At 36.3% G+C, this 17,597-nt stretch overlaps 1 protein-coding gene across 3 annotated transcripts in view; it reads left to right on the top strand.

The window, feature by feature from the left end:
• The window catches only part of CNTN5 (contactin 5), a gene marked incomplete at its 3' end in the record, with an annotated part of 796,845 nt that overhangs the window by 741,572 nt on the left and 37,676 nt on the right, over positions 1-17,597 (top strand). For all 3 annotated transcript variants that reach the window (XM_079928800.1, XM_079928801.1, XM_079928802.1), the window contains 2 exons: positions 2,603-2,673; positions 4,756-4,990. In XM_079928800.1, coding sequence (XP_079784926.1) covers positions 2,603-2,673; positions 4,756-4,990 — 306 coding nt within the window. The remainder of the gene's footprint in view (positions 1-2,602; positions 2,674-4,755; positions 4,991-17,597) is intronic.

Below are 17,597 nucleotides of genomic sequence, written 5' to 3' on the forward strand. Positions count from 1 at the left end.
ATTGATCCATGGACATTTAGGTTATTTCCACGTCTTTAAAGCCTTAAGTTTTCTGTTAGTATTTCCTATTATATCTAGTAAGCCTTTCTTAAAAAAGAACAGTTGGTGCTTATACACATATACTATTAAAACTCAATGAACTATAGTGCCTCTTTTGTGTCATTTATTATACATTAAAATTGGATGATCTTTATTTACATTATTTTATTTTCTTTATTTACATTTATTTATTTTATCTTCTTAAAAGGAATTAGTAGCAGTAGGAAGACTTCAAAGACTAATTTCAAATGATAAAATAAATTTTACAGAATCTAGGTCATTTATGGATAATTTGATATGGAAGTAACTCACATAGAAACAAATTAAATTTTGCTTTCTTGGTTCCTCAAAGTGGAAATTTTCACCACATTTTTCATTAGTTTCTTTTCAATTTTTTTACTCACAAAGTTAAAACTTTTGAAAACTCTAAATATTCTTTTTAAAAAATAAAAACATTATTAGACTATGGAACAATACTACCAAAGCTCCAGAAGAAAGATTTGACCTCAAATCATCACTTGAATTTCATTCTGCTCATACTTCTTTAATGAGCTTCAAGAGAGAGATGTTCACAAGATAGCCTATAGCCTACTCTCCAACCCTAAGCTAGAGGTTCCAAGCATCCTCTTTTTAGATGATGTTTGAGGGCTGAATAAAATAGAAAAGGATGCTCAGTGCCTAGTCTTTCCACAAAATCCATGATCATAGGGAGGGTATTTTCAAAGAAAAATATTCAAATTCCTACATTTAGGGTATAAACTAGCAATTCCAATGTAACAGATGAAGTAGGTGGTTGTGGTAGATATTACTTGTAATATTATTTACCTGTTAATTATTGTCAGTGATGAATGTGAAGCATATGTGTGTGCATAACTTTTTATATTTTACAAACAAATGGTACTAAGAGAAACCATAGTGGCACCATATCAACAAATTAACTTGCTTCTACTATTTATCTGACCATGCACTCATGGTCACAATATTCAGAACTCTGAGATTAGCCACTGAGGGTATATTTGGAAATGTGTAGCCCTACCCTTTTACACATACAGTTAAACCAGTTTTCCTCCTGTGTGCTTTACTCATACCATACACCAGAAAATGAATTTAAAACTACTACTCTATAACAGTGGTTTTGAGACATGGTGTCAAGGCAGACTGATGTGTCATAGATTGTTACATGCAGTGATAACTTATGACTACTAGTAAAAAACTCAAGTTAAGTCATCTGCCTGCTCTTCATATAAATTAAGGCATATTCACTGTTATTGCTCTAATACCATCATTCTTCTTAGTTGAATTCCTTTTGATTTCCTGATTGAGAGACAAAGGGGTATCCAATTCCATGTAATTCTGAGGGAATTCATGAGAGTGAACTCCACTTATGAATAATCCTTAATGTGTATGTAACTGTGAAAAAAGAAATATTGGTAACGGCTTCTGTATATATCCTTCTACGTGTGCATGAGAAAGACAAGAACTCATGTTCACGGAGAAAAGTGTCAAGGAAATGAAATTTGGACCTGGTGAATAAATATCATCTAGTTCAATGGAGGCAATGATAGTGTTCTCTTCCACCTCCGTGGTCCAAGAAGAATTGTTTTTTTCCTTTCTAGTAGCATATAAATTCTGCATCAGTTTTTCCAGTATATAAAATGCTGTGTTAATATCTACCAGTAATTAACAGCCTTCCACTCCAAGTAGGTAATAAATGGGAGTGAATTTATTGTTTATGAGTATATCAATATTTTTTAAAAAACTATATGCTGGGATATAAAGGCAATGCTGAAGTGAATTGCTAATGCAGGCTCATAGCCTAGAAAAAGATTTCTTTTAATAGTTTTCTTTGTTTAACAGTTCTTCATTTGAATATATTCCCTTTCAACTACATGTTTTGTGGTTTGGTGCCATGAAGGGGAAATTTATTCCTTTGACACATTTATTCTTTTAATAGTTTTGCATTTGAAAAAGCTTCACCAGGTATCTATATATTTTGCAGTTTGCAGAGAGGTTCATTCTTGACAGTTTTTTAAAATGTTTATTCATTTAAATAGGTTCTCACTCCATGGAACTGTTGCTAAGATTTCTTTAAACTGGAGCCACCTGGGAGTTCTAGTAAAGCAGTAAGGCTAATGTCAACCTGTGGACTTTCCAGGGGCTCTGCAAGCCCTGAAATCACAGAAGATTCACATCCTCAGGAAGAAGAAAACATGTAGGATGAAATTTAACTAACCATTAGCAGATGTCCTTGACTATAGTGTTAATTATGATTTGGACCTTAGTAACCACAGAGCATTTATACAATTGAACTAGTTTGGGAATGCAGTATGTGGCCATGAAAAATATATATCAAACTCCCCCACATATATTTGAAAGCAAGGTATTTGTCACAAACATTTTGTTTAATATTTAATAAGACCACTTTGACTTCCAAACACATTTTGATTTGTTTATTTGGGGATGTTACCCAACCAGAGTAGGGTTATGATGCATTCTTGGTGTAGGGACACTTAAATTGTACATCTATGTATTGTCCTCACTCTTGGCCCATTTTTAACGACAGTTCCAAAGACAACACCCACCAATGTAAGAGGAAGAAGTGGAAGAAGGCACGAGTTAGTCATCGCCTGGGAGGTAAGAAAGCCTACTCAGATGTCAGAATTTGTTGATTCCTTAAAAAAGAAAGTTACACATAGAGTATCAGTATTTGGTATAGAGTAACTGAGTAACTTCTGTTTAAAGGAGGTTAAGAAACACTTTGAGCATGCGTTACTCACATGAATATTTCCAAAATGAACTTTTCTCATTTTCATACCAAGTCTAAAGTGTGCTGTCCTGTCATATAGGCTGTCTCAGAATACAGTTTGAATGATTAAAACACATTCTCTCACAAATTACTTCAGATGTTTATTTGGCTTAGTTTGATATTTATTTACTTCACAATTGAATAGCACTCTTGACATATACGTAGGCTAAAACCATTGAGGTTTTCCTGGAGTAGTGACTGGGTTATTTCATTTACCTCATACAACCATCCTATTAGTGGGGATAATTTTCCTTGTTTTACAAAATTATGAAACTGATGCACAGCTTGAGTACTTTCCTGAGAAGCAGTAGAATTGGGGCTTTGAATCCAAAACCCTTATTCTTTTGTGTCCCTCACTGTATGACCTCCAAAATTCCTTCTGTCAAAGGAAAGGAACAGGGGAGAAAGAGTGTGAGAGGTACATTTATTTTCCATAAAGCCACTTTCCTTCTTTAATGTTAACTTTATTATCAAATATAGCTAGGTAGCTAACAGAACAATGCGTTAGAATATGGAGATGGAAATAACTATTGGAGAAAACAACCAATCCCTGACCATCTCTAAGAACAATGATAGAATGTACAGAAACATATAGAAAAACTCCTTTCCCTAGTAAGAAATCTTCCATGAGCACATCCTCTGACCTGTTCTTCTGTTCATATGCCTCTTCTTCAATAAAACTTTATGCCTTGTTTTTGATTTCTGCAGAGGTATTAACTTCCCAATACCTGACCTTCACTGAGATCAAACCTCTCTAAACGGAATTGCCTTCCCTGTCAGTTTTATGTCTTAGTCAGCTGGGGCTGCTATAACAAAAATACTGTAGACTGAGTGGCTTATAAACAACAGAAATTTAATTCTCACAGTTCTGGACGCTGGAAGTCTAGTTCTGGAAGGCATTGGTGGATTCAGATCTGGCAAGGGCCTGCTTCCTGGTTCATAAAACACAATTTCTTACTATGCCCTCACGTGACAGAGGGGCAAGACAGATCTCTAGATTCTGTATTACAAGGTCAATAATCTGATTCATGAGTACTCCACCCTCATAGCCAAGTCACCTACCAAAAGCCCATCTCCTAGTACCATCACATTGTGTTAGGAATTCATCACATGAATTGTGGGGGAGGAAGGGGTATAAACATTTAGTCTATAGTACTTTGATATAATAGGCTTTGTCTCTTTTCCTCCACTCAATACATAGTTTTCTCTCAAATCAAAATTCAAAATAAGAAAATATAGCAAAGGTTTATTGTGTGTCTATTTGTCAAACATTGTGCTAGGCAATGTCTGGTAACTGCTCCACTGACTAACTAGTTAATGACAATTACTGTTTTCTTTGGTGTGCAATTGATGCTCATTTAACAAATTTAAATGTAAGCCATGGAGTACAAGTCTCTTGAAAAAATTCTATATACTAATTTTTTCATATGTTAGTAAAGCACAACAGTAATTGAGAAAAAACTAGAAGAAAGGTCTTACATTAATTTCACCGAGATTTTCTGTGCAAAGCCCTCTGCAGAGCATTACCAGTGACAAGATTTTCCCGACCACCAGACCATATGACAGTTTTCCCCAGCATATTACATTCTAGTGTGGAATCCAAGGACCTTTGTTTCATATACATGACTAGTTCGAGCAAATTTGTTTCACTTCAAGAGTTTTCAATACTCCTGATGCTTTTCTTAAATACCAACTGATACCATTTAATTTTTTAATCTTATACCTTTAAAGCCTTTTAAATTTCCAGTGACTGTCAAGCTATTTTTCTATGTTGGCTTCCAATGTAATATAAAGATTGGAGAGTCTCTATTGCTCTAGTTATCCATAATCTTTAAAAATTTAAAGATTGGAAAGAGTGGGGGTTTTGATGAATTATTTTCCTGATATTTAATTGCATTTTTCTTCTTTAGCCAGTATCGGAAGAGTTTCAGAATGGGGAAGGCTTTGGCTATATTGTGGCTTTCCGACCCAATGGAACACGTGGCTGGAAGGAAAAAATGGTGACATCTTCTGAAGCTTCAAAATTCATTTATCGAGATGAAAGTGTCCCTCCTCTTACTCCCTTTGAAGTGAAGGTTGGCGTTTATAACAATAAAGGAGATGGACCTTTCAGTCAAATTGTGGTCATATGTTCAGCTGAAGGAGGTCAGTTTTTTCATGCTTATTATTTTCATTTAACATTTTAATATTTTATTTTGGTACATGATTGTGACACTATTGTAATATATTAGATAATACAGGTACCCCAAAAGCAAAAATAAAACTTACCCATAGTCCCACTACACTTTTTAGATATATTTTTCCAAAATTTTTTCCAAATAATTTTTATTGAAAAAAATTGATCATTCCATATACTTTGCTTTATGTTCTTCACTCCCTGATGATGTATGGCAAATATCTTTCCATGACAATACAATATTAGTAACGCCTGTAGAATATTCTCTGGATGGATGGACATTTAACCATTCTTCTCTGTTTCACAATTTAGATCATTTTCTATTTTAACCTTATTCTAATTTAAATTTAGAAATTTAGATAACTTCTATTTTAATTGAAAATTTTAACTTATGTGAAATAAATTTAAATAAAGACTCCAATAACTATTTATTACTAACCTCATACACAAAACAGCCGACTGATAAGTATCAGACAGGATTTTTTGTTTGAAGCTTTTCACACATGGTATTATTAAATCCTCACAACAATCTTGTCTAATAGGCTTTATTATCCCCATTGTAGAGAAAGAGAAATTGAAGTCGAGAAAAGTTAAGGAACTTGTTAAAAAAAAAGTTAAATAGTTTCTAATTGAGAATTAAACCCAGTCCTTTCAATCATTAAATCCTTGATTTGTCTATAGCAAGCTGTCTTCATATGTATAACCTCATTTAATTCTCAGTATAAACCTACTAGGTAGGCGGACCTAGGCAGGAAACCCATTTTACAGATCAGTAAACTGTAAATCTGAGACTTATTCATGGTTACAGTCAACAGGTGGTAGTGCTAGAGGACAAACTCAGTTTCCTACATCAAAATCCTTGGTTCTTTCAAATTTTAATACAAAAATGTATTTTCTGAGTGAGAGAAAGCTTGATAGAGCTAACTCCCTAAAGTTAACTTTTCTGCACAGTCCTTCTTCAATTCAAGTGCACAATTTCAATTGGCTCTGCAAGTAAGTAAAATGCCTTACAGTCCCTAAACCTGACAGAAGACTGAGCTAATGTTACACCAAAGGCAGCACACATTTGACCTTCCAAATAATTATTGTTTTTTCATAAACTGACCCTTTTATTTCCTTTGTGCCTACATGTGTGACTTGACTAGCTTAAGAGAATTACCAATCTTTTTGGTATGGGGAATTCATGGTGGGGGAAATAAGTAAGGTTGTTTGAATACTGAAGCACAAAGGTAGTGTCTAATTTATGTAAGATGTAGTTTTTCAGCACTAGCTGCCTTGTATTTTATGACATAGAGCCAAATTTTGAAGCAGAAGTAGAAAATTTTTCCTAGTATAAGAATGAACAGGAAAGTGAAGAATCAAGTAATAATAAGGAACCATAGGTATTCTGATGAGATATTCATGCACTTAGCATCTCAAGTTTCTGATGTTTTTTCAGATAGTATAGCCAGTCTCCACATTACTTATATTAACTCTTACAATCAAATATGAGGTAGGAATCTCAAGCTGCAATCTATTTTGCAGGAAACTGAGACTCAGAGAGGCTAAGTAACATGCTCAAATCAACCCAGTAAATAACAAAAGTTATAAGTAACTGTAGTAAGTGACAGGGCTGGAATTTGAACACAGGTCTGTATGACTCCAAAGCTAATGCTTTTAATCACTACCCTATACCTTCTCATCAGGAGTGTCTTTAACAATAATGTTTCATTATTGTATTATGTTAGTGTATATAATAATAATATTTTACATCATTTGTTAGTCTGATATCTGTTTTGAACTACGTCTTATTCAGGAAGTGCATATTCTTGTGGTTTTAATTTATTTAACCTAACTATAAAGTGCATGGTCCCAAATGTCACATGAGATGAATTGGACAGGTGTGTACATGCTTCGTATGGTAACACCAGTGTTGCCTTTAAGAAATCCAGATTTGTACGTTCCTTGTCAACCTTTGCTTTAAAATTAAATCATAGCAGCCACCATGGGTTATTTATACTGTGTTTTCTTAAATTTGAAATGGCTTGCTTTTAGAGATTTCTCTTTCCAGCTAGATAGGAAATATGCATATTTTCTTTCAAAAACACCGAGGTTGTTGCTGTAACATATTTCACAGTAACACTTCATTTACTTTGGTGGACTGAAATATGAAAGATACCAGGCAAATTAAATCCAAATAGAGGGAGGAGCTTCAAGATGGAGGAGAAGTGAGATGTGGAGATCACCTTCCTCCCCACAAATGCATCAGAAATACATCTACATGTGGAACAGCTCCTACAGAACACCTACTGAATCCTGGCAGAAGACCTCAGACCTCCCAAAGGCAAGAAACTCCCACGTAACTGGGTAGGGCAAAAGAAAAAAGAAAAAAACAAAGACAAAAGAATAGGGATTGGACCTTCACTTCTGGGAGGGAGCTGTGAAAGAGGAAAAGTTTCCACACAATAGGAAGCCTCTTCACTGGCAGAGATGGTGGGGGTGGTGGGGGGAATCTGCAGAGCCACACAGGAGAGCACAGCAATAGCGATGCAGAGGGCAAAGCAGATAGATTCCCACATAGAGGATCAGTGTCGACTGGCACTCACCAGCCCAAGAGACTTCTCTGCTCACCAGCTGGCCGGGTCAGGTGAGGGCAGGGCGCTGAGGCTTGGGCTTCAGAGATCAGATCCCAGGCAGAGGACTGGGGTTGGCTGCATGAACACAGCCTGAAGGGGACTAATGTGCCACAGCTAGCCAGGAAGGAGTCCGGAAAAAAGTCTGGACCTGCCTAAGAGGCAACAAGACCATTGTTTCGGGGTGCACAAGCAGAGGGGATTCAGAGCACCACCTGCCTAAACGAGCTCCAGAGACGGGCACAAGACGCGACTATCAGCACGGACGCCAGAGACGGGCATGAAACACTAAGGCTGCTGCTGCAGCCACCAAGAAGCCTGTGTGCAAGCACAGGTCACTATACACACCTCTCCTCCTGGGAGCCAGTGCAGCCTGCTACTGCCAGGGTCCCATGATCCAGGGACAACTTCCCCTGGAGAACACACGGTGGACCTCACGCTGTTGCAACGTCACGCCACCCTCTGCCGCCACAGACTCTCCCCGCATTCCATACCCCTCCCTCCCCCAGCCCGAGTGAGTCAGAGCCCCCTAATCATCTGCAACTTTAACCCTGTCCTGTCTGAGCGAAGAAGAGATGCCTTCAGGTGACCTACATGCAGAGGCGGGACCAAATCCAAAGCTGAACCCCAGGAGCTATGAGAACAAAGAAGAGAAAGGGAAATCTCTCCCAGAAGCCTCAGGAGCAGTGGATTAAATCTCCACAATCAACTTGATGTACCCTGCATCTCTGGAATACCTGAATAAACAATTATCTCAAAATTGAAGCAGTGGACTTTGGGAACAACTATATATATATATATTTTTTTTTTCCTTTTTCTCTTTTTGTGAGTGTGTATGTGTATGTTTCTTGGTGTGAATCTGTCTGTATAGCTTTGCTTTTACCATCTGTCCTAGAGTTCTCTTTCTTCATTTTGTTTTGTTTTGGTATGTTTTCCATTTAGTATAGTTTTTAGCACTTGTTATCATTGGTGGATTTGTTTTCTTGAATTGGTAGCTCTCTTCTTTCTTCCTTTCTTTTTTTAAATTACTTTTTAATTTCTTTTTATTTTTAATATTTTTTTTATTTTAATAACTTTTATTCTATTATTTTTTCATTCTTTCTTTTTTTTTTCTGAGCCATGTGGCTGACAAGGTCTTGGTGCTCTGGCCAGGTATCAGGCCTGTGCCTCTGAAGTGGGAAAGATGAGTGAAAAACAATGGTCCACCAGTGAGCTCCAGGCTCCACATAATATCAAACACCCAAAGATCTCCCAGAGATCTCTATCTCAACACTAAGACCCAGCTCCACTCACCAACTAGCAAGTTACAGTCCTGGACACCCTATGCCAAACAACAAGCAAGACAGGAACACAACCCCACCCATTAGCAGAGAGGCAGCCTAAAATCATAATAAGGTCCCAGACAACCCAAAACATACCAGCAGATGCAGTCCTGCCCACCAGAAAGAGAAGATCCAGCCTCATCCTCCAGAACACAGGCACTAGGCCCCTCCCCCATGGAAGCCTACACTACCCACTGAACCAAACTTAGCCACTGGGGACAGACATCAAAAACAACGGAAACTATGAACCTGCAGCCTGCAAAAAGGAGACCACAAACACAGTAAGTTAAGCAAAATGAGAAGACAGAGAAACACACAGCAAATGAAGGAGCAAGGTAAAAACCCAACAGACCAACCAAATGAAGAGGACATAGACAGTCTACCTGAAAAAGAATTCAGACTAATGATAGTAAAGATGATCCAAATTCTTGGAAATAGGGAGGAGAAAATACAAGAAATGATTAACAAGGAGCAAGAAGAACTAAAGAGCAAACAAGCAATGATGAGCAACACAATAAATGAAATTAAAAATTTTCTAGAAGGTATCAATAGCAGAATAACTGAGGCAGCTGAACTGATAAGTGACCTGGAAGATAAAATAGTGGAAATCACTACTGCAGAGCAAAATAAACAAAAAAGAATGAAAATAATTGAGGACAGTCTCAGAGACCTCTGGAACAGGATTAAATACAACAACATTCGAATTATAGGGGTCCCAGAAGAAAAAGAGAAAAAGAAAGGGACTGAGAAAATATTTGAAGAGATTATAGTTGAAAATTTCCCTAATATGGGAAAGGAAAGATTCAATCAAGTCCAGGAAGCGCAGAGAGTCCCATAGAGGATAAATCCAAGGAGAAACATGCCAAGACACATACTAATCAAACTATCAAAAATTAAATACAAAAAAAAAAAATTTTAAGCAACAAGGGAAAAAAAAATAACATACAAGGGAATCCGCATAAGGTTAAAAGCTGATCTTTCAGCAGAAACTCTGCAAACCAGAAGGGAGTGGCAGGACATATTTAAAGTAATGAAAGGGAAAAACCTACAACCCAGATTACTCTACCTACCAAGGATCTCATTCAGATTCAATGGAGAAATTAAAAACTTTACAGACAAGAAAAAGCTAAGAGAATTCAGCATCACCAAAGCAGCTTAACAACAAATGCTAAAGGAACTTCTCTAGGCAGGAAACAAAAGAGAAGGAAAACATCTACAATAACAAACCCAAATCAATTAAGAAAATGGTAATAGAAACATACATATCGATAACTATCTTAAAAGTAAATAGATTGAATACTGCAACCAAAAAAATACACTGTCTGAATGGTTACAGAAACAAGACCCATATTATATTCTGTCTACTAGAGACACACTTCAGACCAAGGACACATACATACTGAAAGTGAGGGGATGAAAAAAGATATTCCATGCAAATGGAAATCAAAAGAAAGCTGGAGGAGCAATTCTCATATCAGACAAAATAGATTTTAAAATAAAGGCTATTAAAAGAGACAAAGAAGGACACTACATAATGATCAAGGGATCAATCCAAGGAGATATAACAATTGTAAATATTTATTCACCCAACAGAGGAGCACCTCAATACATCAGGAAAATGCCATAAAAGGGGAAATCAACAGTAACACAATCATAGTAGGGGACTATAACACCCCACGTTCACCAATGGACAGATCATCCAAAATGAAAATAAATAAGGAAACACAAGCTTTAAATTATACATTAAACAAGATGGAATTAATTGATATTTATAGGACATTCCATCCAAAAAAACAGAATACATTTCTTCTCAAGGACTCATGGCACAGTCTCCAGGTCAGATCATATCCTGGGTCACAAATCAAGCTTCAGTAAATATAAGAAAATTGAAATTGTACCAAGTATCTTTTCTGACCACAATGCTATGAAACTAGATGTCAATTACAGGAAAAAATCTGTAAAAAATACAAACACACAGAGGTTAATCAATACATAAACAAATAATCAAGAGATCACTGAAGAAATCAAAGAGGAAATCAAAAAATACGTAGAAACATAGGAAAATGAAAACACAATAACCCAAAACCTATGGGAGGTGGCAAAAGTTGTTCTAAGATGGAACTTTAGAGCAATAGAATCCTACCCCAAGAAACAAGAAATATCTCAAATAAACAACCTAACTTTATACCTAAAGCAATTAGAGAAAGAAGAACAAAAAAACCCCAAAGTTAGCAAAAGGAAAGAAATCATAAAGATCAGATCAGAAATAAATGAAAAAGAAATAAAGGAAACAATAGCAAAGATCAATAAAAGTAAAAGCTGGTTCTTTGAGAAGATAAACAAAATTGATAAACCATTAGCCAGACTCATCAAGAAAAAAAGGAAGAAGACAAATCAATAGAATTAGAAATGGAAAAAGGAGAAGTAACAACTGACACTGCAGAAATGCAAAGAATCATGAGAGAATACTACATGCAACTATATCCCAATAAAATGGACAACCTGGAAGAAATGGACAAATTCTTAGAAAAGCACAATCTTCTGAGACTGAACAAGGAAAAAAGAGAAAATATAAACACCAATCAAAAGCACGGAAATTGAGACTGTGTTTAAAAATCTTCCAAAAACCAAAAACCCAGGACCAGATGGCTTCACAGGCGAATTCTATTAAACATTTAAAGGAGAACTAACACCTATCCTTCTCAAACTCTTCTACGATATAGCAGACAGAAGAACACTCCCAAACTCTTTCTACGAAGCCACCATCACTCTGATACCAAAACCAGACAAAGATGTCACAAAAAGAAAAACTACAGACCAATATCACTGATGAATATGGAGGCAAAAATCCTCAACAAAATACTAGCAAACAGAGTCCAAAATCACATTAAATAACACACACCATGATCAAGTTGGGTTTGTCCCAGGAATGCAAGGATTCTTCAATATAAACAAATCAACCAATGTGATACACCATATTAACAAATTGAAGGATAAAATCCCTATGATCCTCTCAATAGATACAGAAAAACTTTTGACAAAATTCAACACCCACTTATGATAAAACTCTCCAGAAAATAGGCATAGAGGGAACTTACCTCAACATAATAAAGGCCATATATCACAAACTCACAGCCAGCATCATTCTCAATGGTGTAAAACTGAAAACATTTCAACTAAGATCAGGAACAAGACAAGGTTGTCCACTCTCACCACTATTATTCAACATAGTTTAGGATATTTTAGCCACAGCAATCTGAGAAGAAAAAGAAATCAAAGGAATACAAATTGGAAAAGAAGAAGTACAGCTGTCACTGTTTGCAGATGACATGAAACTATACATAGAGAATCCTAAAGATGCTACCAGAAAACTTCTAGAGCTAATCAATGAATTTGGTAAGGTAGCAGGATACAGAATTAATGCACAGAAATCTCTTGCATTCCTAAACAAATGACAAAAAATCTGAAAGAGACATTAAGGAAACACTCCCATTTACCATTGCAACAAAAAGAATAAAATACCTAGGAAAAAAACCTATCTAGGGAGACAAAAGACCGGTATGCAGAAAACTATAAGACACTGATGAAAGAAATTAAAGATGATACAATCAGATGAAGAAATATACCATGTTCTTGGATTGGAAGACTCAACATTATAAAAATGACTATATTACCTAAAGCAATCTACAAATTCAATGCAATCCCTATCAAACTACCAATGGCATTTTTCACAGAACTAGAACAAAAATTTCACTATTTATATAGAAACTAAAAAGACCCTGAATAGCTAAAGCAATCTTGAGAAAGAAATACGAAGCTGGAAAAATTAGACTCCCTGACTTCAGACTATACTACAAAGCTACAGAAATCAAGACAGTATGGTACTCACACAAAAACAGAAATGTAGATCAATGGAACAGGATAGAAAGCCCAGAGGTAAACCCACGCATATATGGTTACCTTATTTCTGATAAAGGAGGCAGGAATATATAGTGGAGAAAAGACAGCCTCTGCAATAAGTAATGCTGGGAAAACTGGACAGCTACATGTAAAAGAAAGAAATTAGAACACTCCCTAACACCATACACAAAAATAAACTCAAAATGGATTAAAGACCTAAAGGTAAGGCCAGACACTATAAAATTCTTAGAGGAAAACATAGACAGAACACTCTATGGCATATATCCCAGCAAGATCATTTTTGACCAACCTCCTAGAGAAATGGAACTAAAAACATAAATAAATAAATGGGACCTAATGAAACTTAAAAGCTTTTACACAGCAAAGGAAACGATAAACAAGATGAAAAGACAACCCTGAGAATGGGAGAAAATATTTGTAAATGAAGCAAATGACAAAGGATTAATCTCCAAAATATACAAGCAGCTCATGCAGCTCAATATCAAAAAAACAAACAACCCAATCCAAAAATGGGCAGAAGACCTAAATGGACATTTCTCCAAAGAAGATACACAGATAGCCAACAAACATATGAAAGAATGCTCAACATAACTAATCAGCAGAGAAATGCAAATCAAAACTACAATGAGGTATCACCTCATACCAGTTCAGAATGGTCATCATTAAAAAATTGACAAAGTATAAATGCTGGAGAGGGTGTGGAGAAAAGGGAACCATCTTGCACTATTGGTGGGAATGTAAATTGATACAGCCACTATGGAGAACAGTATGGAGGTTCCTTAAAAAAACTACAAATAGAACTACCATATGACCCAGCACTCCCACTACTGCCCATATACCCTGAGAAAACCATAATTCAAAAAGAGTCATGTACCACAATGTTCATTGCAGCTCTATTTACAATAGCCAGGACATGGAAGCAATCTAAGTGTCCATCAACAGACAAATGGATAAAGACGATGTGGCACATATATGCAATGGAATATTACTCAGCCATGAAAAGAAAGGAAATTGTGTTATTTGTAGTGAGGTTGATGAACCTAGAGTCTGTCATACAGAGTGAAGTAAGTCAGAAAGAGAAAACAAGTACTGTGTGCTAACACATATATATGGAATCTAAAATAAAAAAGTCTTTCTAAAGAACCTAGGGCCAGGACAGGAATACATATGTAGACATAGAGAATGGACTTGAGAACACTGGGAGGGGGAAGGGTAAGCTGGGACGAAGTGATTGAGTGGCATGGACAAATATACACTACCAAATGTAAAATAGATAGCTAGTGGGAAGCAGCCGCCCAGGACAGGGAGATCAGCTTGGTGCTTTGTGACCACCTAGAGGGGTGGAATAGGGAGGGTGCAAGGGAGATGCAAGAGGGAGGAGATATGGGGATATATGTATATGGATAGCTGATTCACTTTGTTATAAAGCAGCAACTAACACACCATTGTAAGGCAATTATACTCCAATAAATATGTCAAAATAAAAAAAATCGGAATAGAGTCTGCCTTTGTTCTGACAACAAAATTCAAACATATATTAACATTTGCTCACTAAGTATATTTACTAATTTGGAACTTTATGTGTAAATATTAATAAAGTTTTAGCACTATTAAATTGTGTTAAACGTGAAAAGCAGGACAATGGAAGGAAGAGTGTATTTGCCTAGGGTAAGCGGAGCTTCAGTTTCAAGCTCAGACTAACTGTAAGGTCTTGGGCATTTTTTTCACCTTTCTGAGCCTTACCTTCCTCCACTCTAAAAATGAAAATCTAGAAGTAGAACATCCCTGGACGCCATTAAAAATCTAAGACTAAAATTTTGTCAATTTATTCTACATTCTGAAATATTCTTTTAAATTTTAATTGTCCCAGTATAGGCAACAATAACAGATCAACTTTTGCTCTATAATAAAAAGAGGGAAACCAACATCCTTTTTAGTCACTTGACAAACTGCTTTACTTGTAAAGGAGTGAACATTTTCAAGATTGAACCATTTTTAAAAAGAGTCAAGGCCTGTAATAAACTGACGAAATAATATATTGTGCTTATGCCAGAGCAGGGGCCTCTCTTCCATGTCTGTGGATGTTCACAGAGATTCACAGTGAGTCTTTGTCATCATACTCTTGCCCAAAGCCCAACTGATCTGATTGAGACTGTATTTCTCCATAGACCACTTCTGTTTCTTTTTTCTTCCATTAACCTAGTCCACATGTCCTCTGTATTCTTAGATAAAGCAAAGAACAAGAGCAGAGGGACTGGCTTTCTATCTCTGTTTATGGCCATAGTTCCTTCCCTTCATATCATGATACAGCTACACACCTAGAGTACCATGGAGAAGGTACCACCCTTTCACAGCTGACATCAAGACATGAAGAGAAATGTACCAGATGCCATATCAAACACAGCCATGTTTTTGGAGGGAAGCACAGAACACAAGGACTTCAAGTCACACCTGACAGTACTAGTTCTCAACCCGTTTCTCACTGACACATTGACAATGGATGACATTCGCATCCAGAACACACTTCCATAAGTGCTTGTGTGCATTCCCCATACCTCTATGTTTTCCTTTTCCTCTCAAGAAACCTATTGGGATTCAAGTGAATAGTACATTATTGAAGGGAAAACCTTGAATGTAATCAGTTATAGAAGGATTCATCATTTATACATATAGATACTTAGTAAATCACTTGGGAAATAACCTTGACTCTTGCCACTCGGAGGTTGACTATTGCCCTAAAGTACTGTCAGAAAAGCTCCAAATGGTTTTTCTGCTAACACCTTTGAGACTTTGAAACCTTTCAAGGTTTCCACAACAGAAATAATCCTGAATGGCTCTGTCAGTGACAAGCAACATTCGACATAAACCTGGGAGGAAAGAGATATGCCTTCTGGGACTTCCATGCATCATGCATATTTATCTATACCCTTTGAACCAGGCAAAAATTATGTGCATTCTAACCCTGATTTGACTTCAGGTCTCAGGGTATGATATAATCCCATGCAATACTCTCATCTTGGAAACAATTCTATTTTTTTAAAGAAAAACAAAATTCCAACATAATTGATTTTAAAGTGCATGGTATAAGTGATAAAAAGCAATATTTCCAACATGAGAAATCAAATTGGCCTTCATTTCCATATTTCTAGAAATACTTATTCATTAAACTTACATCCATTTTCCACTTGAGATTTGGAAAGGGAAAGAAACTGAGCATTCAAATACATCTAATAGAAAAATAGAGGGAAATTCAATATAGATTAATTGTAGGTTGAAATATTTGTTTATGTGTGATGTGATTTAACCTTCTCTAGCTTTTTTGGCTTTTTCCTTATATGTAAAAATATGCGGCTATTATGTTTTATTAAAGTCAAAAAGCTTCTTGTTTGCAGAAAATGATATGCAATTATCCTCTTGTAAATTGAGCTACCACAGCTCAAATTAAAACCTGACTTTCATGAGGTGTTATTCTGCAAATCAGTCCTTAGCTGAAACTGAGCTCAGTGGGATTTATGTGAACTTGAAAATTAATAAATTGGCATATTAGTTGTAAAATACGAGGAATAATTTCCTGTCTTTGCCAGATGATCCATTTGGATTAGTGCCTGTAAAAGTTCAGCTACAGCTGTCTTAACTGAATTTTTAAATAATGAAACCATAACCCTTCTCCCAAGGAGTTTATTAAACTGTCCTTTGATTAATGCTCTTACCCACCCCTCCTGGGAAGTTAAACGTATAATCAATATTATAAGCACATCCGCCCATATTACTTGGAGAACTCCAGCTGCTAGGTCACTTAATACAAATGTATCATCTAAATTCATGAACACGGTAATGCTGTACAAAATTTTTAATCTAACAGGAACTGAATTCTATCAGTCAGCCTGTCCACTTCATATCCCAAGATTGGAGTGAAGGAGTCAGCCATGGCCTAATTAATATCATCATAAGTGAAAAAAAGAAATCTTCAAAAATCTTTGAATCTATTAGACAAAATACTAGTGTAATCTCAAATAAATCCCTGAATTTTCATCAAATTACCCAAGCATAACAGATAGAAATGAGCGTGGCAAGCAGCATCCTGTGATTTACAGATCAGGAGAGTTTTAGAGATGCCTGAATATGACAAGATCTATGAGGAGCAGTGTAGCTGTGGTTCAAAATTACCAAAAGTTCCATAAAATGGGAATAAAAGGAGTTGATAGTATGCCTGTGGCAGGGTTAAACAGGAGATGACGGGGGTTTAGGTGGTTTCTGGCATGACTTAGAGAGGCCAGCTGGGGATTCCAACATAAATATTCTTGAGAGAAGTTAGGCGTGGTGGGGCAAGGAGAAGAGAAAGCAGTAGGAAGAAGCACCAGGGGGGGTAAACACAGATGTGTGCACAGAAGCAGAACAGTGTGGTGGTCAGGGCCTGACTGCTCTGTTCAAATCTTCTCTCCACCCTCTAGCAGCTGTGCAACTTTGGGCAAGTTGCTTAACCTCTCTGCCCCTAGATTTCCTCATCTGAAAAATGGTGACAATGATAGTAGGGTTGTTGGAAGGATTAATTGATACATTATAAAGAATTTTAAATAAGGCTTGGCATATATCAAATCTTCAGGAAATGGCAGTTACTATTATTATCTTTGGTTATTCCTCCCTCATCTATTTCCTTTGTTATTTTTGTTCATTTGTTTTTAATCTTATTCCATTCATTCATCTGTCAGTTATTTGGAAAC

Source organism: Stenella coeruleoalba (assembly GCF_951394435.1).
Source record: "Stenella coeruleoalba genome assembly, chromosome: 8".
In the NCBI taxonomy this organism is placed as follows: domain Eukaryota; kingdom Metazoa; phylum Chordata; class Mammalia; order Artiodactyla; family Delphinidae; genus Stenella; species Stenella coeruleoalba.